The sequence below is a fragment of the Mixophyes fleayi genome, chromosome 6 (assembly GCF_038048845.1).
Source record: "Mixophyes fleayi isolate aMixFle1 chromosome 6, aMixFle1.hap1, whole genome shotgun sequence".
In the NCBI taxonomy this organism is placed as follows: Eukaryota; Metazoa; Chordata; class Amphibia; order Anura; family Limnodynastidae; genus Mixophyes; species Mixophyes fleayi.
This window is the reverse complement of record NC_134407.1, coordinates 9,532,153-9,559,651: the sequence shown is the minus strand read 5'-3', so window position 1 is coordinate 9,559,651 and position 27,499 is coordinate 9,532,153. Positions and strand designations below refer to the sequence as shown.

Sequence of the window (27,499 nt, the reverse complement as noted above, 5' to 3'; positions counted from 1 at the left end):
AATGCCAGGGTAGGAATGGGGAAACCTATTTTAAATGTAGTATAGTGTATTTTAATCATGGGTCTAAATTACAGGGAAGAAACCCAATTCCCAAGTATTCCAAATAATACATTCCACTCCTGTATAAACCTTGTATTTAGATGAAGAGCCCAACTAGCTTTTCAAGACTTCTCTTCACTTTTTAGTTACCCATTTAAAAGTTTCATATTGATGCCACTTGTTTTGCGGAGCAGCAGCATCAATTGATTTTTATGTGGCCCCATACAGTGGCCCCATACAGTGTCCTGTTGGTTCCCTGGCTAACCCTATGCAGTTAATAAGTTTGTGTATAACATGACAGGACTCAGTAGAACAATACAGTCAACATTTCCTTTTTTCTATATTACAGATTCAATATTTTTTCTTCCCTAGAGATAAAGGTTTTCCTTTCTCTTTTCCAGGTCAACAGATTATGGGACAACGTATGAGAAGTTTAATGAAAAGGTGGGGCTGAAGACCGTGCTCAGCTACCTGTATGTAAGCCCCACCAACAAGAAGAAGGTGAGTCAGCTCATTATTAAGTAAACTTCATGATTCCTGTTTACAGTATGTTGTGATTATGTATATAGTCATTATCCATTATCCAAATTCCTGGTGGTTATGCAAACCCCAACATTTCTAGCAGCAATACAATGCAGACCCAAGTCTATGGTGTTGATACAATGCAGACCCTAGAAAAGATGATAAACATTTTCCCCCTCCTACCTCCCTCCTCGTCGCTCTCCTCTCCCCCCCTCTCCGTCTCTGCCTCCGCTCTCCCCTTGCCTCCTCCTTCCCTTGCGTCTCTGTCCGTCCTACCCTCCCCTTAGATTGTACGCTCCTTCGAGCAGGGCCTCCTCTCCTCCTGTTCTCCACCACCTTAACTCTGCTCTCCAGCTCCTTGTCTCTTCCGTGAGGCCCTTTTACCCCTCTCTCTACCCCGCTGGGGGCTCTCACCTCTCATCTAGCTGTACAGTGAGCTTCGGAGTTACTGTGCTTTTTGTTAACTGTACCGTGCTGTCTCACCCTGTATCGTGTTTCTGTCTGTCCCTGTACGGTGCTACGGATACCTAGTGGCGCCCTATAAATAAAAATGAATAATAATAATAATAATAATAATAATAATAATCCACAGTATATCAATCAAATAGTAACGTGTCTGGGTTAGAAACAAACAAACAAGAACAATCGCTAGAACTGTTATTAGTATTTTAAACTCCAATATATAGGGACTGTTTGACATTGTGGCATTTTTTGGTTTCCTTTTTTTTTAGACTTATACACGATTCCCTCAATGTACAGCAGGTTGGTGCATTGTTAATAAAGGTTAATAACAATAATAATAATAATAATAATAATACTACAGGCAGTTTATTGAATGCATTAATATTATTATTATTATTATTATTATTATTATTATTATATATTTATTTCCTTTTAGAACTAATTACTTATTTTTGCTTGTTTTAACCACTTGAGACCTTTGAACAGTAAAAACAAAATATACTGCAATACATGTTGATAGAGATTAATGCATTCAGTGTAAAGGGATTCCATAATAAATTACAAGCAAACTATTGTTAGATATAGTCTACGTGGACCCACTAGAGATGCCGGCCAAGAGAGCATTGATTCTGCTTCCGTTGCCTTTCCCGGGGCTTCAGTTCTCATAGGGTTTGTACTGATGATGTCAAACAGAACTGATTGGTGCTTCGTTCCACATATAGCGTCCCATACGGACATTGTTCAAGGACTAGGAACCATTTATCCCCTGCAGTGTGGGTCCATCAGTTGTATAGGCTGTAGGAATATGACACTTCACTAACTATATATCCAAGAGATATGTGGGAGTAAGGATAGGGAGACCACACACTGGAAGTGAGTAAGATGAATGGGTAGAGGGCAGCTTTTAGCTGAGGGCAAGACTATAAGTTGCCAATCTATTTTGTAATCATAGAGTTCCCCAAATACCAAGGAGGTAGCTGGATCTGAACCTCATTTCATATTGAAGAGCGTTTGACACCACAGTTTCCTGCACCAGTCTACATCACCATCAACATTTATTTATTTAGCGCCAGCAAATTCCGTAGCACTTTACAATTACAGGAGCCTGACATTATTACTCTGTGCTGTTAGAGGACCCTGCTCCTTCCACTATCTCACTGCTTACCCTTATACTGCTCCTCACCAAAATGCCCAGGATCCACCCAAACCACTTCACTTATCCAGCGAGAACCATGAGCCTTGCCATGCTGTGAAGCCAGACTACTTTCTGTTAGATCATGAACTTTCAAAGTCAAAGATTCATTGAACACCACGCTTAGTGAGTCCTGTCCTCATAAACTCGATCATACATAGGGATAGGTCTCTCCTCTCATTGGCCAGCTCAAATTCCACTGCCTTGTCCCACAAATCCAATCACTTTGCCAGAAAACTAGACCCGCCAACCCAACATGAGGTAAGTCGTGTCAGGAAAGAAGATTTCACATCGCATTTTGCCCGTCATAAATTGACTCCTAAGAAAACATCTCTATAGTGGGTTCTGCTGAATAAGACAATTACAACACAAAGTGTATTTGCATATGTAATATGTTATGGAATCTACTTTCTACTGGTCGTTAAATATTTCTTTGTTCCCAATGAATGCAATGTTACACCTATGGTGCGGTATATTTTATACATAATGCACTTATCGTTCTTGTCAATCTTACTCATTAGTGGGGGTGAGTTTAGGGGTTATCCATTCTTATTTCATTAGGATAAATATCATTATGGAGAGGTAACAGTGCTTTTCACTTACAACACCTCCGCCAACACTGAACACCCTTTCATACACTACATGGGCAGGAGGACAATCCAGTTGTCCATTTTGAAAGTTTGGGCCATCAATCTTCTTCTGCCAATGTTCCAAAGGGATCACAGTTAGTTGGAAACACTATAAACCATTATCTATCCATAGGTTGCCAAATTGATCATCTCTTCATCTTCTTTTTCAATTAGACATCTCCATCAATTCAATTAAAATAAATTATTGGAGGATTGTTAATAGGTTTCCTCTTTCCCTGGGAGGGAGTTCGGTGACAGTTTGTGAATCTCATTATTCCACTTATTACGGTATTTCTCTGCTATATTTCCTATTCATGCTGTATAAATGACTGAAGAGTTTGTGTGACCGATTTCTTGACCGCGCCCCCTTGTGGAGATAAGCAAACTTCTCAAAACTGCTCCACGAAATATTCACCACTCGGGGGGCGCAAATCTTTGTACCTTTCCCTGGTAGAATGTGGCCTTAGCTCTATTCATAGACTGTGAATTCTGTGAAATGTGATCTTACTAACACAGTGGGGAATGTGACTCCACAGAACGGTGATGCAAAATCGAGACTCGCATATTGTATCGCCGGAACGTCGCACCTCTGTAATCCCGACACAAAATTCTATTTGTGTGAAATTTCTAACGCTCCTCTCTACAGCTGGGTATTTCTTCAGCCTTATAACTAATGGTGCTAAGGGAGTGAAGAAAAGTACAGAAAGCAAATGTGTTCTGCTTTGGTCAGTGTGTTGTAGTGAGGATGCCCAATGTATGAGAATAAAAATAAATTGATATTTCAGGGAGGCAATATTGCAGTACTGATTACTCAGCTGTGTAGTGTATGCAGCTCACACCTAAGTGTACAGTAGTCTGGGCTACTGTCAGTCACATTAAGTACATGTACCGCCACAATCCTTATTAACTAGTCTTCCCTGTTCTTTTATTGCTGAAGAAAATGGACAATGGGTGATAGGCACATTTGCACCTTGGCAAACCTATGCTACACTGCAGTGGGGGGGATTCAAAATGTGCACAGATTTAGTAGGGGGCGTGTTATAGCTCAATTCTAAATTGCTGTGTAGAAATAAGGCTGTTTTTCTCCAGTAGTTGTGGTGCTATATCCAAAACAGCCAATAGTGTATTTTATGCAAAATAAATAGACAAATGCATTTGCACCCCTTGTATCGCAGCAAGGTCTGTTCAGGAACAGATAAAGCCCAATAAATGCAAACCTGAGACCCAACATTTTCAGCTTAAAAACCAGGACACAATAGGACACCTTCCGTATCAGCTTTAGTTCTTGATCTGCAAAAAATCCCAAAGGGGGTATATTTGCTAAACTGCGGGTTTGAAAAAGTGGAGATGTTGCCTATAGCAACCAATCAGATTCTAGCTGTCATTTATTTAGTACATTCTACAAAATGACAGCTAGAATCTGATTGGTTGCTATAGGCAACATCTCCACTTTTTCAAACCCGCAGTTTTAGTAAATATACCCCCAGGGCCGGATTAACCCTAGGGCTAACTGGGCTACAGCCCAGGGGCCTATGGCATCCAGGGGGCCCTTGAAAGTGCTCAGCAGCAGTATTGATCGGTCGGGGGCGCCCCCGGCGCGATCAGTGCTGCTGAGCACTTTCACTGCGGTCCTTCCCCGGCGCGCTGTAGTCTCCTTACTGAGGAGATCTCGTGAGTCTCACTCTCACGAGATCTCCTCAGTAAAGAGCGTACAGCACGCCGGAGAAGGAGGTAAGTGCCGGGGGGGGGAGGTGGGCAGCTCAGATCACAGGGAGGGGGGGCGGGCAGCTCGGATTACGGGGGGGGGGGTCCTCATGGGGGGATGGAGGCCCCCTTAGCCCAGGGGCCTCCATTCCCTTAATCCGGCCCTGTAATACCCCCCAGGACTGGATCAGTATCACCGTAACTCTGCCAGATAACAATCCCTGGTTTGGATTCTTACTATATTATCTTTAGATTTTCAGACGTGAGGGATAATGTGTTAACCCTCCAAATCCCAGTCCCTCGTGGCACTCAGACGGTTAACGTCCTTCTCTCTCCTTCATATTTCTTCCTCTTAGGGAAACAAGGAGAGATAAGGATGCATTCTGGGTAATAAAGCACTATTTGCCGTTGGAAGAAATATATAGTTCAATCATAAATGCAGGTGTAGGAGCCGTGACATTAATTCTGAAAATTATTACAACAGTAGAAGGAAGTCGGGGAATGAGATGTGGTGTTCTCCCTCGGGGTAGATATTTATACCTAATTAGAACAACAAGTTCCTGGATGTTATTCAACTCAGGAAATGAGCAACATAAAGTACCGAGATCCGTAAGTAAGGAGAGAAAGTCTCCTCGCCGCGACGCTCGATTAGCATGCAAATGTATACAGCGCGGCCTAATGAGCAGGTACGCTCTGGTTAATGAAAGCCAGGATAGGAACTCTGCGATTTCCATACATAAAGACACAGACGTGACTAGGCCGTATCCCTGCTACGAGCAAGGATCACATAGGAGATGTCTGACTTTGATGGAGAGGCCGAAAATATATCAAATTAGTGAGATTAAAATCTTTCCCTCATTTATAGTAAAAAGACATCATTAACAATATACATGGGGCAGAAAATCAATTAGTTTGCCATTGATTCAGCCATTCTTAGGGTATTAATGTGATTGCTTGACTAAAATTTGCTTAAGCTAAGATGATAGAATATACTAGTTCTGGATAATTTAAATGGGTCTAGAAGAATTTATAATGCAGTTTGTTAACCGTTTGCTTCTAACATACCTGCTAATGGTCCTGACTGGCAGAATTAAAAAGAATTGGGGCTTATTCAAAAGTAGGCGTGGTCTCTGGCAAATGTAGGAGTGGTTGAGCAGTTTCAGGGCAGGTTTCTTGTGGGATCGGGGAAGTGATAGAGCAATATTAGAATAGTAGTGTAAGTAAAACTGTGCTATAGGGCTAAGACTTTGTCATACACCCCAACTTTAAGATTACCCTAATCGGCACGAGAAGGGGGCGTAGCTGCATGAAATTGCGGTGTTCCACGCCAGGGGCAAACGCAGGATTTGTAGAGGGGGGTTTCCACACCACGCCGCCAGTGGGCGTGACCAACATGCATGGGGGCGTAGCTATAATATTAGACAGTGCTTGGCTGCTCTCCAACTCTCCCTTTCCTATAATATACATGGACAATGCTGTGTGCACTACTGTTAGGTGCACGCAGTTCTCTCTTTTCAAGCAGAGCTGTTTGAAGTGGGGGCAGGGTCCAGCCACCTCAATTATACAGTGCCCCAGGCTTGGAGGGGGGCTTCTAGGCACTAGGAAACCCCCTTTCCCCTCTCGGTTTGCCTATGCACGCCTAGCCACTTTCCCCTCCCTTAAAAACACACCTTCAATGCTGTGTGTACCTGCTGCTGATATGGGTGGCACTGAATGGGTACCAATTAGTGGGGCACATCCCGCAACTATCCTGCAGTCAGGACAGAAGTCCCAATCAGCGAGATGGCAAAACAGTGCCCTCAAATCGGGACTGTCCACCATAAATCTGGAGGCATGCCTTTTAATGCATGTTGTTATATAGTATAATTATTGCAGATACTGGCATTGTGACTATACTGTAAGTGAATATATATATTTTTTAGATGGTTTCTGAATGCCGTGGAATGTTGAGGTAAAATGAATGTTCTTATTTTTTGTGGGTTTTCCCATATATTCCACGTTTGGCCTCTTCTGCGTTCATTGGTTATAGTAATAACTTGATTACGGAGTGTTCAGTGCACCCATATAATAATGTTTGAGATAATGCCAATATCAAATAATTCCCAAATCATCCAACAAAACGTGGTGGCGATAAAGTCAACAAATAAAGACTGTGTCTTACTGAGCTGTATCTTATTAGTGCGATTACTGCAGTGTTTATACTTAAATAAGTAGGTTCATCAATTTCTATTACTATTTCACCCCTCTGCAGCAAGTTGCCCTGTTAGGAGGGAGGAGCTTCTCTAACAAAGCAGACACAGAGTGACTGACAGCTTGGCAGTCTTACTTTGCAGAAACTGCACTATGTGGATTGGTCGATGCATACATTGGGGCAAGGGCCAGTGATATCACAGCCACTCAAATGACTGCAGTCTCAACCTAATTACTTGCATAATATCTCATAAGGACACTGTCCTATAGAGAGTGGGAAGGGCTTGTTTAGGATGCATAAGAGGAGTTTTAGTTCAGACGAGATGTATTATTTTCTTCGATACTCAGGAGAGTCAAATAATAACATTTAGGGGGCAAATCAATTAGTAGTGAAGTCCATCAGGGCCTCGTCGAATCAGACTTGGTGGGATGTTCAGTATCCGAAAGATCGCCGATTTTTCCTTGAGACATTAAAGGCATAGTAAAACTCCTATGGGACCTCGCTCTGAATTGAATCTGCCTGTCTGAGGTTATGAAAGTAGTTGTAAAAATAAGGAAGTGATTTGTATAAATAACTCCCATTGGTTACATACATACAGTACGTGTAGAATCATGTTCCATGTCAATATAACATGCAGAAAATAGTCTGGTGTATCGCGACAAGTCCATCTCTCGGACTTACAGTCAACACAGAAGACTGACATTCTTACAGCCGTGTATCATCATCATCATCATCAGTTATTTATATAGCGCCACTAATTACGCAGCACTGTACAGAGAACTCATTCACATCAGTCCCTGCACCATTGGAGCTTACAGTCTAAATTCCCTAACACACACACACAGACTAGGGTCAATTTTAATAGCAGCCAATTAACCTACTAGTATGATTTTGGAGTGTGGGAGTAAACCGGAGCACCCGGAGGAAACCCACGCAAACACGGGGAGAACATACAAACTCCTCACAGTTATGGCCATGGTTGGGATTTGAACTCATGACCCCAGCGCTGTGAGGCAGAAGTGCTAACCACTGAGCCACCGTCCTGCCCCGTGTCCAACTGCACAATACACCTCCCTCTACCCGACCATGTGAAGAGCAGACAGGGCTAACCGTTTTTGCAATCAATTATAATGCATATTTAATTCATTCATTAACTATAGTCGACATGAACAGGATTAGAGAGGCGTTAGGAAGAAACTGTGTGATCTACATTGCTCCAGTTCCTTTGCCCGTCTCCTTTCTCCTGACAGCACCTTATTAGTGTAACACTGTTGCTAGCGCTCATTAGTGTCTGGTGGATTAACAGCTATTCGGTGCAGAAGAGAAGTGTAACATCTACCTCTAATTGATTTACTAGTGAGAAGGATAATTACATGCCCAGTATTACAGATGTACCCTAGAAAAAAAGTGTCACATTTCTTAGCACGAAAACACATTTTTGCTTGTGTGTTATCTGCGGGGATTTAATGACGGATCCATAATGATGCAAACACTGAGCTTACACGTAGCAAATAAACTGGATTTTGTCTGCATAAACTTAATAAATTCTTGAAAACAAAGTTGGCGCCGTTTCAAGTTTGGGAGTCAATCATTTCAAAGTTTTACGAGCAGTGTTGGCACTGTCATTTTGCAAACCTGGGCTGTTGCCTAGGGCACCAATAGTTAGGGGCAGGGCCAGCGGCACACAATAAGCCTGTTTAGTGCGGCAGGATGGTGCCAGGCTTACCGGGGCCCCATCGCCAGCCCGCTTACCGGTTGCCCCCTATCTACCGAGTCCTTGCTCTAAATAGAAGGGTTATCAAAGAAAGTATAGTATTGGCGCATACCCAGTGAAGGGCAGGGAGGCGCTGGAAAGCTCAGCACCGGCCCTTGTTATGGGGTATCTTAAACACTCATCTCACTCATTCAGGGGCAGATTCAATTGGCCACGCTACTGTAAAAAGTAACTGCTCGTAATTATCGTTAATACGGTAATTTCAACGCTGGCTTAAAATGACCGTATTAACGGTATTAGCTTCAACGCCACATTAGTCACGGCTGAATTGAATCTGCCCCTTAGTGTTTTAATGTGTTTGCGATGCCCCCAGTGGTGGGGGCGAAGGAGCATTTCAAAAGCAGCCAACACTTCTATTGTCGGCCCGGTATAATTCAATTTGCAGTTTATCAGACAGCAGATCCTCATGACTGAAATAGAAACATCCCGGTTACAGTGTCCCCGTTATGGTGGCAGCCATTTTGTGGGTTGTACCAATGTTAAAGACGGTGCAGCTAATTGGTTCTTTCGTCACCAGTGACAACTAAAAGGCATGGAGTGCTAGCTCCTAGTACATGAATAGATCAGTCCACCCAGTAGCGGAAAGGATGCCTCGTGCCTCAGTGATGTCACTAGTTTGTAGTGAATTGATAGGCTGTATTGGCAGGAGTATTGGTGACAGCCTAGGTACGTTTTAATGTTCAATTAATTGTTGTTATTATTATATTACCTAAAGTGTGGATGTACCCCTTACCTAGCAGATAATCTGATATTATATTATATACCTCGGCCACTCAAGTACCATAACAATTCTTCCCATATTGCTGACTTCCAGACCCATCTATATTCTACACTGGAAATGACTAGAAATAATTTAGACTGGATTTCCTGCATTCTTCTGACAGCTGTGAAGAGCTGGTGTTAGGAGGACAAACTGAATAATTAACTGACTAACATTGTTATGTGAACTATTACTTTATCCCCTCGCACCATCCTGGGCAGCACGGTGGCTCAGTGGTTAGCACTTCTGCCTCACAGCACTGGGGTCATGAGTTCAATTCCCGACCATGACCTTATCTGTGTGGAGTTTGTATGTTCTCCCCGTGTTTGCGTGGGTTTCCTACTACCTTCATAGTAACACTGTCAAATTCCAGTCACTATTATTATTATTATTCTTTATTTGTTAGGCGCCACAAGAGTTCCGCAGCGCCGTACACAGCACAAACAGTAGACTATACAGAGTGAAACATTACTGAACAATAAACAAAAAACACCAATACTTCAGAAGCTCCAGGCAGGTTAATGCAGTAAAGACGGAGCAGAAGAACAGGTATGGAGACAGGAGGGAAGAGGGCCCTGCTCATACGAGCTTACATCCTAAGGGAGGGTAAACAAAAATCAGGCACAAAGGGGAGCCAGTTGAAGTATCGGGGAGAGAACAGGGGGGCCGGGAGGAGAGAGGGGAAAACGAGCGGAGGAGATGAGGGAACGGGACGGAATATATATATATATGTAATAATGTGATTGCCAGTTGCTCTATATCCCACAGCAACCAGTCAGAAAGCCTTTACCAGTCTAGTGTAGCCTGCCCAATGAGAGCTAACGTATTATTGGTCGCAATGCCACTATGATGGCAGCACAAATTTTACTTGCACCGTTTACTTTTTCTATAACAAATAAAAGAGCAGAATGGAGTTTTCATAAAGTTGTCGTTAGAGACGGTTTGCAGACTTTGATTTGACATTTGATACCAATTCATGTCCAACATCAGAAACACATCAGCAATTTAGGAGGGGGTGGGGGGTGCCATTTATCCATATTGATTATCTGTAGCTAGAGGTCTCCACAGCTGTGTATTTCAAAACAAATGATTGTTTTCAGAAATTGTTAGATATGATTGCTTTTGTTCGTGCCAAACCAATTGGCGTACCTCTGGAAACCATTGGGGCATGGAGATTTTTTTGGAGCCCTCGCGTGGGACATGTATGTTACATTAAACATCTCCGTGCTCTACAATTCCAAAGCGATATTTACACCAGCGTCTCAGGGAAGGGTCATCGCTTCCTAACTCCCAACACATTGAGTGGGAGCTGTGATGTCAAACTGGAGTCTCGCTGCCTTTACATAGGGACTGAGCATAAAGTCTGTGGTTATTATCCTAACAACCCAATTAGTTGCCCCTTACCTTTACAAAGGCTTTGCAGGCCAAGCTTCAATTATTTCTCAGAAATAAAAGACTTGAACAGTTCTTGCAGGAAGCTGCAGAATATGGAGTTCTACATTCTACATCTTCAAAAACCTTTGTGTAGCTCTAGTCTATCGGGTCTCTTGTGCAACGTTGCTGAAAGTGCTCAACTTGTGGCTTTGTCTCTTTGCTACAATGGTAATAACTCACATTGCACCGAGTTAGGCTGGAATTGAACATGTTATATCCATCTCACGCATTTGATTGCTCTTGGTCAACGGTACTTAGCTTTCTGCTCTCCATCCATGTTTGGAGTTACATTAGACTTGCTGATAATAGAGGTGAGATTCAGGAAGACTCTGTTAGATTATCTGGGTCAACATGAAAAGAAAGAAAGAGAAAAGAAACCTTAACACTTTATAGGGCCTTCTATTGCTAGTACTGAACCTTAATTATAAGATCAGCCCAAATCTCTAGCTCCTGTCGTTTTTGAGTTAAAACATGGTTTACATATACAGCAGTATATAGCGTTACAGTCCATCCAAGACAAGTAACTTACTATGAGTCAGGCACCAGACCTGCTGTTACTCGGTCGGAGTCCGGTGCTCCCACCTACCACTTGCAGCTGCTCTCCTCTCCACAAATCGGGATCCTGCGTCTCGTGCTGGCGGGTGCCATCTTGCCGGTCTGAACTGAGCATGTGCACACCTTGGTTGTCTAATTGCCTGTCAGCCCAGTCTATTTAAAGCACCTACCTCCTAATCTGGTGCCAGATCTCCAGGTCTCCTCACCTGTCTAGATGTGTTCTAGTCTGGCTCCAGTTCTCCTGCTACTACCAGTCTCTGCTTCCTGCTCTCCGGTGCTGCAGTTCACTATCCTGCTGCAGAGTGTTACTACCTGTGTCACGCTAACCAGCAGATCATTGCACCTAACTGTGATCCTGACTCCAGTCCTCTGTGCCTTATCTATCTGCAGATCACCTGGTTACCTGGTTCTCCTCTCTGTCTCGCTTGTAGCCCTCCCTCAGATCGGAGACCTGCGGTTAGGGAGCCACGAAGTCCAAACTCCCTTGCAGGGGTCCCTCACGAATACATGCGCAACAGCTCAGTTTCGGCAGCACTGTAGGCTGTATACAATACAGCACCGCCGCAAACACTTCTTTGACAGCGCCGCGGCTGCTATATAGTACAGTGTCGCTATGTGGGGCACTTCATTAGCAGAGGGGAGGGGTTTCTGGAGATCCTGCGTGCGCCCCTGCTCCCCCTCCGTTAGGCTCTGCTCCTCTAGGATGGTAGCGTCAACTCTAGCAGACCGAACGGGTCCTCCCAGACCTGTTTGTGACACTATGTCATAACTCTGGGGCTGGTACAAGGTTTCTTGTCATCTAAGGCAAAGGCATCAACCTGCTGCCCCCTCCTCTAGCAACAACCAACTCCCTGCCCATTACACGCTTGACGTGTACTGATGCAGAACACTCTCCAGGCTGCGCTACTATGCGGAGCTAAAGCAGGATTTCCAGAAGGGGGTGCAAATGCTAGATTTTGGATTTTGGAACAAAGTAAAAAAAAATAAACCTGTCACTAGAAGTTGGCAACAGAAACATTATTTATTTACCCTATACACACTGATCACTATACACAGGTCAGCCTGACATTATACGCCTGATACACAGTGATCACTATAGACAGGGCACACACCAACTGGGCCATAACTAGGGCTGTGCGACAGGGGCGACCGCCCAGGGTGCAACACTGAAGAGGGGAGCATTTTAGGAATATTCTAGGTTAATTTCTTTAAAATTGAGGGCTAAGGGGGCGGCATTTGTCTTTCTTGCCCCAGGCGCTAGAATTCTAAGTTACGGCTCTGCTGATACCAATATTACACACCTGGTACACACTGGCGTGTCCCCTTGCCCATCAGCTTCTCTCACATGCCCACACTGCCCATCATCTTTTGTCTCACATGTTAACAGCCAGTGACCTGTCCATTCATGTGATTGTGTTAGTGAGGGTAGGGCGACATGTGACAGGGGGCGGAGCCATGATGACAGGGTGGTGTAAGGTGGGGTGGAGACTAGTAGAAAGCCAGAGCCTGAGAGTAATAAAGTGGAAGGAGCAGGGTACCCAGCAGAGCAAGGACGTGAGGCTCCAATTAAACCAACGTAGTAAAATGAAATTAAAATCTGCGGCATCGAACGCACCTCTACATGGATCAAAGTTAACTCGTCCAGCTTATTTGATTATAGTAAGCTGTTGTCAACTAGAGGAGCTTGTCAGCTGTTTGAGGCTACGGACCGTTGGGGAGCAGTGCTTCCGCTGCCAAACGGCGCATCCACAGAAACAAAAAAAGAATCCAATTAAACATGTCCCTCAATTTTTAACGCAATGCACAAAGGAAATCTAAAAACAAGAAATACCTGATCTATCCTTTTACTTTCAGATTAAATATAGAAAAAGCAATATTAACGTTGGGTCTTCTGTGCTTCAAAAAGATCAATAATTCAAACCATCAATCTGTTTATTGCCTGTTTTCTGCACGAAGTGCCTGTAGAGCCATGTATCCTTCTGGCCTAGAAATTCAAGTCAGACACTCTATACAGTCATGTAGCATTGGGCAGCATGGTGGCTCAGTGGTTAGCACTTCTGCCTCACAACACTGGGGTCATGAGTTTGATTCCCGCCCATGGCCTTATCTGCGCTGTTGTTTGTATGTTCTTCCTGTGTTTCCGTGGGATTTCTCCGGTTTCCTCCCACACCCCAAAAAAACATATTAGTAAGTTAATTGGCTGCTATCAAATTGACCCTAGTCTATGTGTGTATATTAGGGAAATTAGACTGTAAGCTCCTATGGTGCAGGGACTGATGTGAGTGAGTTCTCTGTACAGCGCTGCGGAATCAGTGGCGCTATATAAATAAATGATGATGATTGTGACTGCTGGAAGCATGTATCAATACAAATGTACAAGATGTGTTACAACTTCAGGATGGGTCCTGCTGTGATGGAATGAGGACAATAATTGTACAATATACTACACTTTTTATTTAAGCTACACTGCATGAGATGTTAATTGCTGCGTTTATCTGTATTTTTTGTATATATACATTTACATTTAAATTAGAGTTGACTGCTGTTGGGTAAAGATAAGTGACATTTTCAAAAAGTCTGCACAATATTCACCTCACTCCGCATTTTGTCACAAAATATTGCACATTTGGCCTTGAGTGTTCCCACTCCTGCCCCAATTGCACCGCACAGCAGAACAAATTGTCCATTGTTGTCCCAGCTCTAGACTACGAATTGTGCAAAATGTAAAGGTACATTCACAGATTAATTCTGCTGTGGATGAAGCTGGACATATCTTGAGATAGACTGCTATTTGTACACGTACATTTGGGCCACTAAAGGAGTGTCACCCTTTATAAGGCATGAGGCGTGACCCTTTATATTGGGGCTTTTTGAATTGCAACTTTACTAGGTGATTGTTTGTTACTATACAGCAATCTCTGAGAACTCCTACTGCCCCCTCTGACTGATACTCAGCATACCTGAACTTTGGCTAATTCTCTGTTATGGGCTTCCATTATCCCTGACCTTGGCTTGTTATTTGGACTATGCTTTTGTGTGTTAACCTGCTATTCCAGCCGTATTTCCAGCTTAGCAGTGTGTTCCTGTGTGCTCGCCTAAAGCTCCCGCCACTACAGTGTATTCCAATCCTGCTATTGTTCAGCCTGGTTACATGCATCAGTGACTCTAGTCTTGTTTCCTGCTCAGCCTCCTACCGGTGTACTCCTGTATGCAGTCATTAAACTCTTGTACAAGTCTATCTCCAGTCCTTGTTCTCCTGTATGCAGTCATTAAACTCTTGTACAAGTCTATCTCCAGTCCTTGTTTTCTTGTATGCAGTCATTAAACTCTTGTACAAGTCTATCTCCAGTGCTTGTACTCCTGTATGCAGTCATTAAACTCTTGTACAAGTCTATCTCCAGTCCTTGTTCTCCTGTATGCAGTCATTAAACTCTTGTACAAGTCTGTCTGCAGTCCTTGTTCTCCTGTATACAGTCTCATGGGGCCTTAGACCAGTAGATCTTCAGCTCTGCCATTGTTTAGCCTTGATACTTGCATTACTCCTGCCACCTTGTCCAGCGTGGCCTTCAGCCACTGAGGCCCATTCTCTGAAGAGTTCTGTTGGTAAATGTATCAAGCTGCGAGTTTCTCACGGGTTTGAAAAGTGGAGATGTTGCCTATAGCAACCAATCAGAATCTAGCTGTCATTTTGTAGAATGTACTAAATAAATGATAACTAGAATCTGATTGGTTGCTATTGGCAACATCAACAAACCTGCTGGAAACTCGCAGCTTGATACATTAACCCCTTGGATTTACCTTAACATTTGCTTTCTGGGATTAAGTTTGGGGATAAAGCTTTGTGCCAGTAAGTTTTATTGTGCAGTCCCTTGGCAAGTGTATTATCTTGAAGTCTCATAAAATAATTCTGTGTTAAAATGGCGACTTAAGTTACCTAAACTAGATTACATTCCCCACTCCACTGTCTCATACTGTTAATTCTTCCAGTTCTGACCTACGCATAAGCTGTATTCCCTCCTATAAGTCCTATTTTATTCCTGTGCCTCTGATCCCTTACACACCAGGAATCCACACTATATAATAATATAATATAATATTTCTCTCATCTCCCAAGAATGGATTGAAAAGAGTATGTAAAACCCTGTATCTGAACGGCAGATAATCGCCCGCTACCCCGGCCGCTCGCTGAATGCAGCACATCTCAAATCCTCACCTTCGCTCTAACGCAACGAAGAGAATTTGCGCCTTAAAGTGACTGCTGTGAGAGCAGCAGAAAGGTTCCTGTTCTGCTGTCTCAAACTGTTTCTCATTATTTACCGCGCTGCGCCCCCACGTTCCTTTTCAAGCTTTTCAAAAAAATCTCATTAGAGCAGCGAACGTTTCTCTGTTTCATTTTTATTTTCTGCTTCTGAGGAGTGACATTTTCTGTTCTAATCCGAGCGGCGCCGCGCACCCTTTCCCTGCTGGAACAGAAGGCCGAGATCTTCAGAATGAAGCTGTAACGTAAAATACTGATGTGACCGGTTCCTCCATGCAGGGAATGTATAATTACTCACATACATGTTATACAGTCTCAGTTTGCTGCAATTAACTGATCTACTACAGCAGTGATGAACAACCTGATAAACTGCAAGGACCACATGAGCGGCCCTATAGCCTTCAACAGGGCCACACATTTTTCTTAATTTCAAAACAGCCCGAAAATGAACTTGGCATGTCCACAAACCTCATTCCAAAATTCCATCACATGCACTCAGACACCCACATGCCACAAAATGCCCCCACGTGCACTTAGGCCCAAACAGACCGGCAGATACCACATGTACTACAGTACACCCCCACATGCCACTCTGACCTCCATACATGCCCCAGCGTGCCTCAGAGCTCATCACGTTCCTCTCAGACCTTCCCACATGCCCACAGGACCTCACAAAATGTGTCAAACAGCCCCCCTCCCAATGTCCCTAATAAAGCCATCAGACCACCCGCACAGGGCTCTTACACTTCCTCCACTTACTCTTAAAGATGGGGCTCGTAGAGAAAGGAGCTCACTACAGTCCACCCTCCTCTGGTATCCTGCGTAACCTCCCTGCATTGTCCATAGAGGGTCATGTGACACAGTCGCTTCTCCTGTTCAGTCTTATTGCCTGCAAAAAAGCAAAGAGTTTCTATCTTCTGTATGTAATTCCCAGTTCCTGTCCTTATGCTGTATGTATGGACAAATGCAGAGTATCATTTCCCTGTTCTGTATGCAGGGTGCAATTCTCAGTTCCTGTCCTTTTGCTGTCATTATGGACAGATGCAGAGTATCATTTCCCTGCTCTGTATGCTGTGTGTTATTCCCAGTTCCCGTTTTTATGCTGTATTTATGGACAAATGCATAGTATCATTTCCCTGTTCTGTATGCTTGGTGTAATTCGCAGTTCACGTTCTTATCCTGTATGTATGGACAGATGCAGAGTACCATTTCCCTGTTCCATATGTTTGGTGCAATTCCCAGTTCCTGTTCTTATCCTGTATTTATGTAGAGATGCAGAGTATCATTTCCCTGTTCTGTATGCTGGGTGCAATTCTCAGTTCCTGTCCTTATGCTGTATGTATGGACAGATGCAGAGTATCATTTCCCTGTTCTGTATGCTTGGTGTAATTCTCAGTTCCTGTCCTTATGCTGTATCTATGGACAGATGCAGAGTATCATTTCCCTGTTCTGTGTGCTGGGTGTAATTCTCAGTTCCTGTCCTTATGCTGTATTTCATCATCATCATCATCATCATCATCAACATTTATTTATATAGCGCCAGCAAATTCCGTAGCGCTTTACAATTGGGAACAAACATTGATAAGACAATACTGGGTAATACATTCAGACAGAGAGGTAAGAGAACCCTGCTCACAAGCTTACAATCTATAGGTATTTATGGACAGATGCAGAGTATCATTTCCCTGTTCTGTATGCTTGGTGTAATTCCCAGTTCCTGTTCTTATGCTGTATTTATGGAGAGATGCAGAGTATCAATTCCCTCTTCTGTATCCTGGGTGTAATTCCCAGTTCCTGTTCTTATGCTGTATGTATGGACAGATGCAGAGTATAATTTCCCTGTTCTGTATGCTGGGTGTAAATCTCAGTTCCTGCTCTTGTGCTGTATGTATGGACAGATGCAGAGTATCATTTCCCTGTTCTGTGTGCTTGGTGTAATTCTCAGTTTCAGTCCCCATGCTGTATGTATTTACAGATGCAGAGTATCATTTCCCTGTTCTGTATGCTGGGTGTAATTCCCAGTTCCTGTTCTTGTTCTATATTAATAGACAGATGCATAGCATAATTTCCTTGTTCTGTATACTGGGTGTAATTCCCTATTCCTGTTCTTGTGCTATATTTATGGACAGATGCAGAGTATCATTTCCTTATTTGGTATGCTGGGTGTAATTCCCAGTTCCTGTCCTTATGCTGTATGTATGGACAGATGCAGAGTATCATTTCCCTGTTTGGTATGCTGGGTGTAATTCCCAGTTCCTGTCCTTATGCTGTATGTATGGACAGATGCAGAGTGTCATTTCCCTGTTCGGTATGCTGGGTGTAATTCCCAGTTCCTGTCCTTATGCTCTATGTATGGACAGATGCAGAGTACCATTTCCCTGTTCTGTATGCTGGGTGTAATTCTCAGTTTCTGTCCCCATGCTGTATGTATTTACAGATGCAGAGTATCATTTCCCTGTTCTGTATGCTGGATGTAATTCCCAGTTCCTGCTCTTGTGTTATATGTATGGAGAGCTGCAGAGTATCATTTTCCTGTTCTGTGTGCTGGGTGTAATTCTCAGTTCCTGTCCTCATGCTGTATGTATGGATTGATGCAGAGTATCATTTCCCTGTTCTATATGCTGGGTGCAATTCTCAGTTCCTGACCTTATGCTGTATATATGGACAGATGCAGAGTATCATTTCCCTGTTCTGTATGCTGGGTGTAATTCCCAGTTCCTGTCCTTATGCTGTATGTATGGACAGATGCAGAGTATCATTTCCTTTTTCTGTATGCTGGGTGTAATTCCCAGTTCATGTACTTATGCTGTATGTATGGACATATGCAAAGTATCATTTTCCTGTTCTGTGTGCTGGGTGTAATTCTCAGTTCCTGTCCATATGCTGTATCTATGGACAGATGCAGAGTATCATTTCCCTGTTCTGTGTGCTGGGTGTAATTCTCAGTTCCTGTCCTTATGCTGTATTTCATCATCATCATCATCATCATCATCATCAACATTTATTTATATAGCGCCAGCAAATTCCGTAGCGCTTTACAATTGGGAACAAACATTGATAAGACAATACTGGGTAATACATTCAGACAGAGAGGTAAGAGAACCCTGCTCACAAGCTTACAATCTATAGGTATTTATGGACAGATGCAGAGTATCATTTCCCTGTTCTGTATGCTTGGTGTAATTCCCAGTTCCTGTTCTTATGCTGTATTTATGGAGAGATGCAGAGTATCAATTCCCTCTTCTGTATCCTGGGTGTAATTCCCAGTTCCTGTTCTTATGCTGTATGTATGGACAGATGCAGAGTATAATTTCCCTGTTCTGTATGCTGGGTGTAAATCTCAGTTCCTGCTCTTGTGCTGTATGTATGGACAGATGCAGAGTATCATTTCCCTGTTCTGTGTGCTTGGTGTAATTCTCAGTTTCAGTCCCCATGCTGTATGTATTTACAGATGCAGAGTATCATTTCCCTGTTCTGTATGCTGGGTGTAATTCCCAGTTCCTGTTCTTGTTCTATATTAATAGACAGATGCAGAGTATCATTTCCCTGTTTGGTATGCTGGGTGTAATTCCCAGTTCCTGTACTTATGCTGTATGTATGGACAGATGCAGAGTGTCATTTCCCTGTTCGGTATGCTGGGTGTAATTCCCAGTTCCTGTCCTTATGCTCTATGTATGGACAGATGCAGAGTACCATTTCCCTGTTCTGTATGCTGGGTGTAATTCTCAGTTTCTGTCCCCATGCTGTATGTATTTACAGATGCAGAGTATCATTTCCCTGTTCTGTATGCTGGATGTAATTCCCAGTTCCTGCTCTTGTGTTATATGTATGGAGAGCTGCAGAGTATCATTTTCCTGTTCTGTGTGCTGGGTGTAATTCTCAGTTCCTGTCCTCATGCTGTATGTATGGATTGATGCAGAGTATTATTTCCCTGTTCTATATGCTGGGTGCAATTCTCAGTTCCTGACCTTATGCTGTATATATGGACAGATGCAGAGTATAATTTCCCTGTTCTGTATGCTGGGTATAATTCCCAGTTCCTGTCCTTATGCTGTATGTATGGACAGATGCAGAGTATCATTTCCTTTTTCTGTATGCTGGGTGTAATTCCCAGTTCATGTACTTATGCTGTATGTATGGACATATGCAAAGTATCATTTTCCTGTTCTGTGTGCTGGGTGTAATTCCCAGTTCCTGTCCTTATGCTGTATGTATGGACAGATGCAGAGTGTCATTTCCCTGTTCTGTATGCTGGGTGTAATTCCCAGTTCCTGTCCTTATGCTCTATGTATGGACAGATGCAGAGTACCATTTCCCTGTTCTGTATGCTGGGTGTAATTCTCAGTTTCTGTCCTCATGCTGTATGTATTTACAGATGCAGAGTATCATTTCCCTGTTCTGTATGCTGGATGTAATTCCCAGTTCCTGCTCTTGTGTTATATGTATGGAGAGCTGCAGAGTATCATTTTCCTGTTCTGTGTGCTGGGTGTAATTCTCAGTTCCTGTCCTCATGCTGTATGTATGGATTGATGCAGAGTATCATTTCCCTGTTCTATATGCTGGGTGCAATTCTCAGTTCCTGACCTTATGCTGTATATATGGACAAATGCAGAGTATCATTTCCCTGTTCTGTATGCTGGGTGTAATTCCCAGTTCCTGTCCTTATGCTGTATGTATGGACAGATGCAGAGTATCATTTCCTTTTTCTGTATGCTGGGTGTAATTCCCAGTTCATGTACTTATGCTGTATGTATGGACATATGCAAAGTATCATTTTCCTGTTCTGTGTGCTGGGTGTAATTCTCAGTTCCTGTCCTTATGCTGTATCTATGGACAGATGCAGAGTATCATTTCCCTGTTCTGTGTGCTGGGTGTAATTCTCAGTTCCTGTCCTTATGCTGTATTTCATCATCATCATCATCATCATCATCATCAACATTTATTTATATAGCGCCAGCAAATTCCGTAGCGCTTTACAATTGGGAACAAACATTGATAAGACAATACTGGGTAATACATTCAGACAGAGAGGTAAGAGAACCCTGCTCACAAGCTTACAATCTATAGGTATTTATGGACAGATGCAGAGTATCATTTCCCTGTTCTGTATGCTTGGTGTAATTCCCAGTTCCTGTTCTTATGCTGTATTTATGGAGAGATGCAGAGTATCAATTCCCTCTTCTGTATCCTGGGTGTAATTCCCAGTTCCTGTTCTTATGCTTTATGTATGGACAGATGCAGAGTATAATTTCCCTGTTCTGTATGCTGGGTGTAAATCTCAGTTCCTGCTCTTGTGCTGTATGTATGGACAGATGCAGAGTATCATTTCCCTGTTCTGTGTGCTTGGTGTAATTCTCAGTTTCAGTCCCCATGCTGTATGTATTTACAGATGCAGAGTATCATTTCCCTGTTCTGTATGCTGGGTGTAATTCCCAGTTCCTGTCCTTATGCTGTATGTATGGACAGATGCAGAGTGTCATTTCCCTGTTCGGTATGCTGGGTGTAATTCCCAGTTTCTGTCCCCATGCTGTATGTATTTACAGATGCAGAGTATCATTTCCCTGTTCTGTATGCTGGATGTAATTCCCAGTTCCTGCTCTTGTGTTATATGTATGGAGAGCTGCAGAGTATCATTTTCCTGTTCTGTGTGCTGGGTGTAATTCTCAGTTCCTGTCCTCATGCTGTATGTATGGATTGATGCAGAGTATTATTTCCCTGTTCTATATGCTGGGTGTAATTCCCAGTTCCTGTCCTTATGCTGTATGTATGGACAGATGCAGAGTATCATTTCCTTTTTCTGTATGCTGGGTGTAATTCCCAGTTCATGTACTTATGCTGTATGTATGGACATATGCAAAGTATCATTTACTGTTCTGTGTGCTGGGTGTAATTCCCAGTTCCTCTCCTTATGCTGTATGTATGGACAGATGCAGAGTATCATTTCTGTGTTCTGTATGCTGGGTGTAATTCCCAGTTCCCGTTCCTATCCTGTATGTAAATACAGATGCAGAGTATCATTTCCCTGTTCTGTATGCTGGGTGTAATTCCCAGTTCCTGTCCTTATGATGTATGCATGGACAGATGCAGAGTATCATTTCCCTGCTCTGTATGCTGGGTGTAATTCCCAGTTCCTGTCCTTATGATGTATATATGGACAGATGCCGGGTATCATTTCGCTGTTCTGTATGCTGGGTGTAATTCCCAGTTCTTGTCCTTTTTCTGTAAGCATGGACAGATGCATAGTGTCATTTCCCTGTTCTGTATGCTGGGTGTAATTCTCAGTTTCTGTCCCCATGCTGTATGTATTTACAGATGCAGAGTGTCATATCCCTGTTCTGTATGCTTGGTGTAATTCCCAGTTCCCGTTCTTATCCTGTATTTATGGACAGATCTAGATATCTTTTCCCTGTTCTATATGCTGGGAGCAATTCTCATTTCCTTTCCTTATGCTGTATGTATTTGCAGATGCAGAGTATCATTTCTCTGTTCTGTATGCTGGGTGTAATTCCCTGTTCCTGTTCTTGTTCTATATTAATAGACAGATGCATAGTATAATTTCCCTGTTATGTATACTGGGTGTAATTCCCTTCTCCTGTTCTTGTGCTATATTTATGGACAGATGCAGAGTATCATTTCCCTATTCGGTATGCTGGGTGTAATTCTCAGTTCCTGACCTTATGCTGTATATATGGACAGATGCAGGGTGTCATTTCCCTGTATGGTTTGCTGGGTGTAATACCCAGTTCCTGTCCTTATGCTGTATGTATGGATATATGCAGAGTATCATTTCCCTGTTTTGTATGCTTGGTGTAATTCCCAGTTCCTATCCTTATGCTGTATGTATGGACATATGCAGAGTATCATTTCCCTGTTCTGTATGCTTGGTGTAATTCCCAGTTCCTATCCTTATGCTGTATGTATGGACATATGCAGAGTATCATTTCCCTGTTCTGTATGCTTGGTGTAATTCCCAGTTCCTGATCTTATCCTGTATGTAAATACAGATGCAGAGTATCATTTCCCTGTTCTGTATGCTGGGTGTAATTCTCAGTTCCTGTCCTTATGCTGTATGTATGGACAGATGCATAGTATCATTTCGCTGTTCTGTATGCTGGGTGTAATTCCCAGTTCCTATCCTTATGCTGTATGTATGGACATATACAGAGTATCATTTCGCTGTTCTGTATGCTGGGTGTAATTCCCAGTTCCTGTCCTTATGCTGTATGTATGGACAGATGCAGAGTATCATTTCCCTGTTCTGTATGCTGGGTGTAATTCCCTATTCCTGTTATTGTGCTGTATGTATTTACAGATGCAGAGTATCATTACAAATGCTCTCTGCTCTTTTATCTATTACATCTCAGAATATTCTCTGTAATGAATCATGTGATACCAGTGGATGAGATTTTGTTTTAGGATCTTAAATTTTTCTTGTCTTATACAAAATACATTTAAATAAATATAATCAGAGTATAGTATTATATATAATTCCATGCTGTACACAGATCTTTGGTCCATACGGCGACTGTAATGCAAAATTCAACAGTGTAGAAATGATATAAATGAATACAGAATATCACATATGTGAGTCGACGCCATGAATCATATATAAAGATCACCCAGGGGAAATATATACGATTCCTATAGCACAAATCAGCAGCATTAAGAGTTTAATAACTTTCTATCTAAATTTGTGACTGTAGGAGAATGTGTCTGGTGACGGTGATAATTAATCCGAAATCTCATCACTGGAATTAAACATTGCAGTATAATGAGTGCGTTAAATGCACATTGTAATTAGTTTAATGTGTCTACCAATAATAACCCAAAAATTAAACAAAATGTTATGATCCTATTTATTTTTAAGCACAACTTTAATTAGCAGAGATTTTATGTGTATTATAGGGGAAAATCCAATCTCGTCTGCAAATTAATATTATTTATTAGAATTCTGTGATATCAAATTGTATCAGAATTAGACTTTCCTCCACTTTATGTTTTACATAGTCAAATATTTTTTGGGAATATTTTTTCCGCTGTTGACGGACAGACAGAACGTACATTTACCCGAACCCTAAACCTCCTTTTGTGGTCACGTTTTTTAAGAAAAAAGATCATTAAGTTACAATTTTATAAAGGGTTCCACACATCCAGGACAAACAAATCGTCATTGCTGTATGTGATCAGCAGGGGATTAATGCACAATTGGGATTTCCAATCTCTATGCTGGGTTAGACGCAGCTATAATATATTAAAATCTATAAAATATAACGTGGTTTGGTGGCACAGTGCAATTCTTACCTTACCGCACCGGAGAGGTTGATTCTGACCAAAGTGCTGACAACATGGAATATTGCGGTTCTCTATATTTACCCGTTGGTCTCCTCCAAGTGCTTCAGTTTCGTGTGCATTTGTTTCCCTGTGATTTTACAATCAGATTATATGCTCCGCTGGGTCAGAGACAGATGTGTATGGTGCTACATACTATGTTGGCGCTATCGTGATAAAAATAATAATAACGACATTGGCTTGGCACCTACTTTTGCTCCATACTGGCATGCCAACCCAAACACATGGTTCAAATGTAGACAGATTTTGCACTGCCTGTTGTTAATGACCCCCATTCCATCAGACCAAGGGGTAAATTTATCAAGCTGCTGATTTAAAAAGTGGAGATGTTGCCTATAGCAACCAATCAGGTTCTAGTTATTTATTTAGTACATTCTACATAATGACAGCTAGAATCTAATTGGTTGCTATAGGCAACATCTCCACTTTTTCAAAACCGCAGCTTGATAAATTTACTCCCACATGTGATTGAACTTTACAGTTTAGTTCATTTTCAAAAAAAAAAATAAACTTGTTTGCATGTTTAATTTTAATAATTAGTTATTCCTTTGTTGTGAATGATGCTCCTCTTCTTTTTGTTCAGCTTCGTAAGGACTTGTGCAGAAAAGTGCAGACAAAATCCTGTATTTTGTCCTTATTTCGAGTGTTCAAAGCATGTTCTACAGTCCTCCTTACAGCATAATGCACCCTGCACATAATGAGCTCGCTAATATAAGACCATTGTATTGTATTGTGCGCTTAAGAACGCTGCAACATTGAGATCAACACAAGATTAACTACGCTTTGCTGTTGTGTGTTATACGCAGTGTTGGAGTGCTTCATTTTAACGGGGCCCAATAACAGCCTTCTGCATATGTCAAATAGTGTCTCTACTTGCTCATTAGTAGAGATGCTCAGGCTCGGTTCGCCGAGAACCGAACACAGCCGAACTTAGGAGATCCGAGTACCGAGCTGGCTCGGTACTGTCATGCGCCCTCGAAATTGCAAACGAGGCAAAACGTCATTGTGACGTCGTCAGATCTCGGATCTCGCGAGTTTTGAACTTCTTTTTAAGATCCAACATAGGAGGGAGTTAGGGCGGACCACCATTTTTCTTTTCTGCCACTGCTGTGTGCCAATGTGTCCTAGATGCGCTAGGAACTGCTGTGTGTTTGTGTCATTGCTCTGTCGCTTACCATCCAGCCAGGTCGCTGCAGTATTTGTCCGAAAGTGTATGAAAATAATATTGTAACCTGTGAGGTGGTCAAAATTGACTGCAAATGACTTGAAATTAGTGTTAGTGAGGTTAATAATAATGTAGGAACAAAAAAAAGAGCAAAATTATGTGATTTTAGCATATTTTAGGATTTTTTCTAAAATATCCAAAACCAAAACACACGAGAGCGGTTTTGATAAAACCAAAAACAAAACACAAAGTTAATCCAGATACAAAACCAATACCAGTTCACGGGGGTCATAGAGCATCTCTACTCATTAGGGCCCTGAGTCATTAAGGGGAGTAAAGCATAAAAATGAGTAACTTTGCACCTGGACAAAACCATGTTGTATTGGAGGGGAGGTAAATTTAAAACGGGGACAGATTTATAGTTGGGGTAGGGCATGTCCTAGATTGACATTAAATTTTATTGCTTAAATTATGCTATCAAGTATTTCTGTTCTACATGAAAAAACAGCCAGTATTTAACTTATGTGCAAAATAATAAACAAATTTGCACCCTTTGTATTGTAACATGGTTTGTCCAGGAGCAAACTTACCGTACTCTTTTTTTTTGCTTTGCTCCCCTTAATGACTCAGACCCTGGGACTATCCAATAATGCAGCATCTGATATATATTATAAGTATCGTGCTGCACTTCCCATCTAATGTCTCACTTTCCACAGACTGATCAACAAGTATTTATAAGAAAATGTAAAACTTTTAAATAAATTTCTTGAGATATTAAAAAAACCTCAAGCGGCCGATGCCATAACTCTCTTGATTGCATCGTCAAGCCCCCACATTTAACCCTTTTCCGTAATTCCAAGTGCGATCGGGCTTTTAACACGTAGCGCTGTCTGATTGCTAAGGAGTTAATCCCAGGATTTGTGGCACAGTCTGACTGATTATCGGAAGCTATAGCGTTTCGTTAGACCTCGGCTGATGAAAAATATGGTAATCATTGTGAGAAATAAAATATTAGATCATTGGATCACAGTTCATTGATTTTGAATTGGGATATTTTAATGCTGTCTCTATAATTTTGCACCTAGGCTCTAGAAAGGAAGATATGGTTCTTCCATCTGAAATACTCCCAGACGAGGGACGTTTCCTGCAGACACTTTCTTTTATTAGATGAAAATATTTTCAAAGAAAAAAATATAGTGAAGGATTTTCTTTGAAGTGCAGTGCAAAATTAATTTGTATTATTACCGTACCCTCCTTGTGCTAACCTTGAATCTAATGCAGTAATGGTCTGAAAGCTGATTTTGTAACGTAACTTGGGTGAAGATCGGGTCATAATCTCTGTGTTCTTTTGAACGGATGGTGATGTAGATAGAGGTTAAAGAGATGCCGGCGTTCATTTAGAGACTTTAAAGGAACCCTGATATCATGCTGAGATAATTGGGCTTTTCAAGTCTAAATGTAGTAGACAGTCGTTTGTGGAATATCTGCATAATGTAAATGTTAAAGGATTGTGTGTGTGACTATACTGGAACCTTCCATACTAAAGGTGTCCACACACACAGTAATTTTTCTGGCCCATTTGGTTGCTTTTGACTAAATGGTAGCATTTAACCACTAAATTGTTTGATCTTTCAGAACTATACATATATACATAAATTGCATAGTGCGTAGTTCATCCATTGTACATATTTAGAGAGGTTGTACATCAGGTGCGTCCTTTACAATTACATCTGTATTGATGCAGAAGAAACAAAATGATTTGTGATTCAGTTGCCAATTTTAGCTCACAAGGAGAAAATACAAAAGTTTTTCCTGAGCCTGTAGGTGGCAATCCAAACGTTCGGTGATTTTAGACAAGTTGATCGGACATTGACACACGTCTGAGTTCTGAAAACCGTATGATGAAATCATGATTGGATTGGATCATGCGGGTTTGAAAATATTGATTATGATCACAGCAGCTTGGGAGTGAGGTCACTGGCCAACCAGAATTAAATATGATGTGGTCACTCAAACTGACCATCAAATGGACAGATCTGTGCTATATTGTACATCCTATATCTGAAAGAATTGGACACCGATCTGTATTATTATTATTATTATTATTATTAATGTTTATTTACAGGGCACCACATGAGGTCGGCAGTGCCGTATAGAGGGCAAACAACAAGACAGTACCTGGTATAACTAGAGATGCTCAGGCTCGGTTCCCCGAGAACCCAACATACCTGAACTTAGCAGATCCGAGCCGAGCTAGCTCGTTACTATCACACTTTTTCGTATTTGAAAACGAGGCGAAACGTCAATGTTACGTCGTCAGATCTCGGATCTCGCGAGTTTTGGAATCCTTTTTAAGATCCAACATAACTGTGGGTGGGAGGGAGGGCGGACCCCCATTTTTCTTTTCTGCCACCGCTGTGTGCCAATGTGTCCAAACATTGAGATCAACACAAGATTAACTACGC

At 42.1% G+C, this 27,499-nt stretch overlaps 1 protein-coding gene across 2 annotated transcripts in view; it reads left to right on the top strand.

The window, feature by feature from the left end:
* Positions 1 to 27,499, top strand: part of SORCS3 (sortilin related VPS10 domain containing receptor 3) — a 502,293-nt gene that overhangs the window by 152,862 nt on the left and 321,932 nt on the right. For both annotated transcript variants that reach the window (XM_075215733.1, XM_075215732.1), the window contains exon 3: positions 441 to 540. In XM_075215733.1, coding sequence (XP_075071834.1) covers positions 441 to 540 — 100 coding nt within the window. The remainder of the gene's footprint in view (positions 1 to 440; positions 541 to 27,499) is intronic.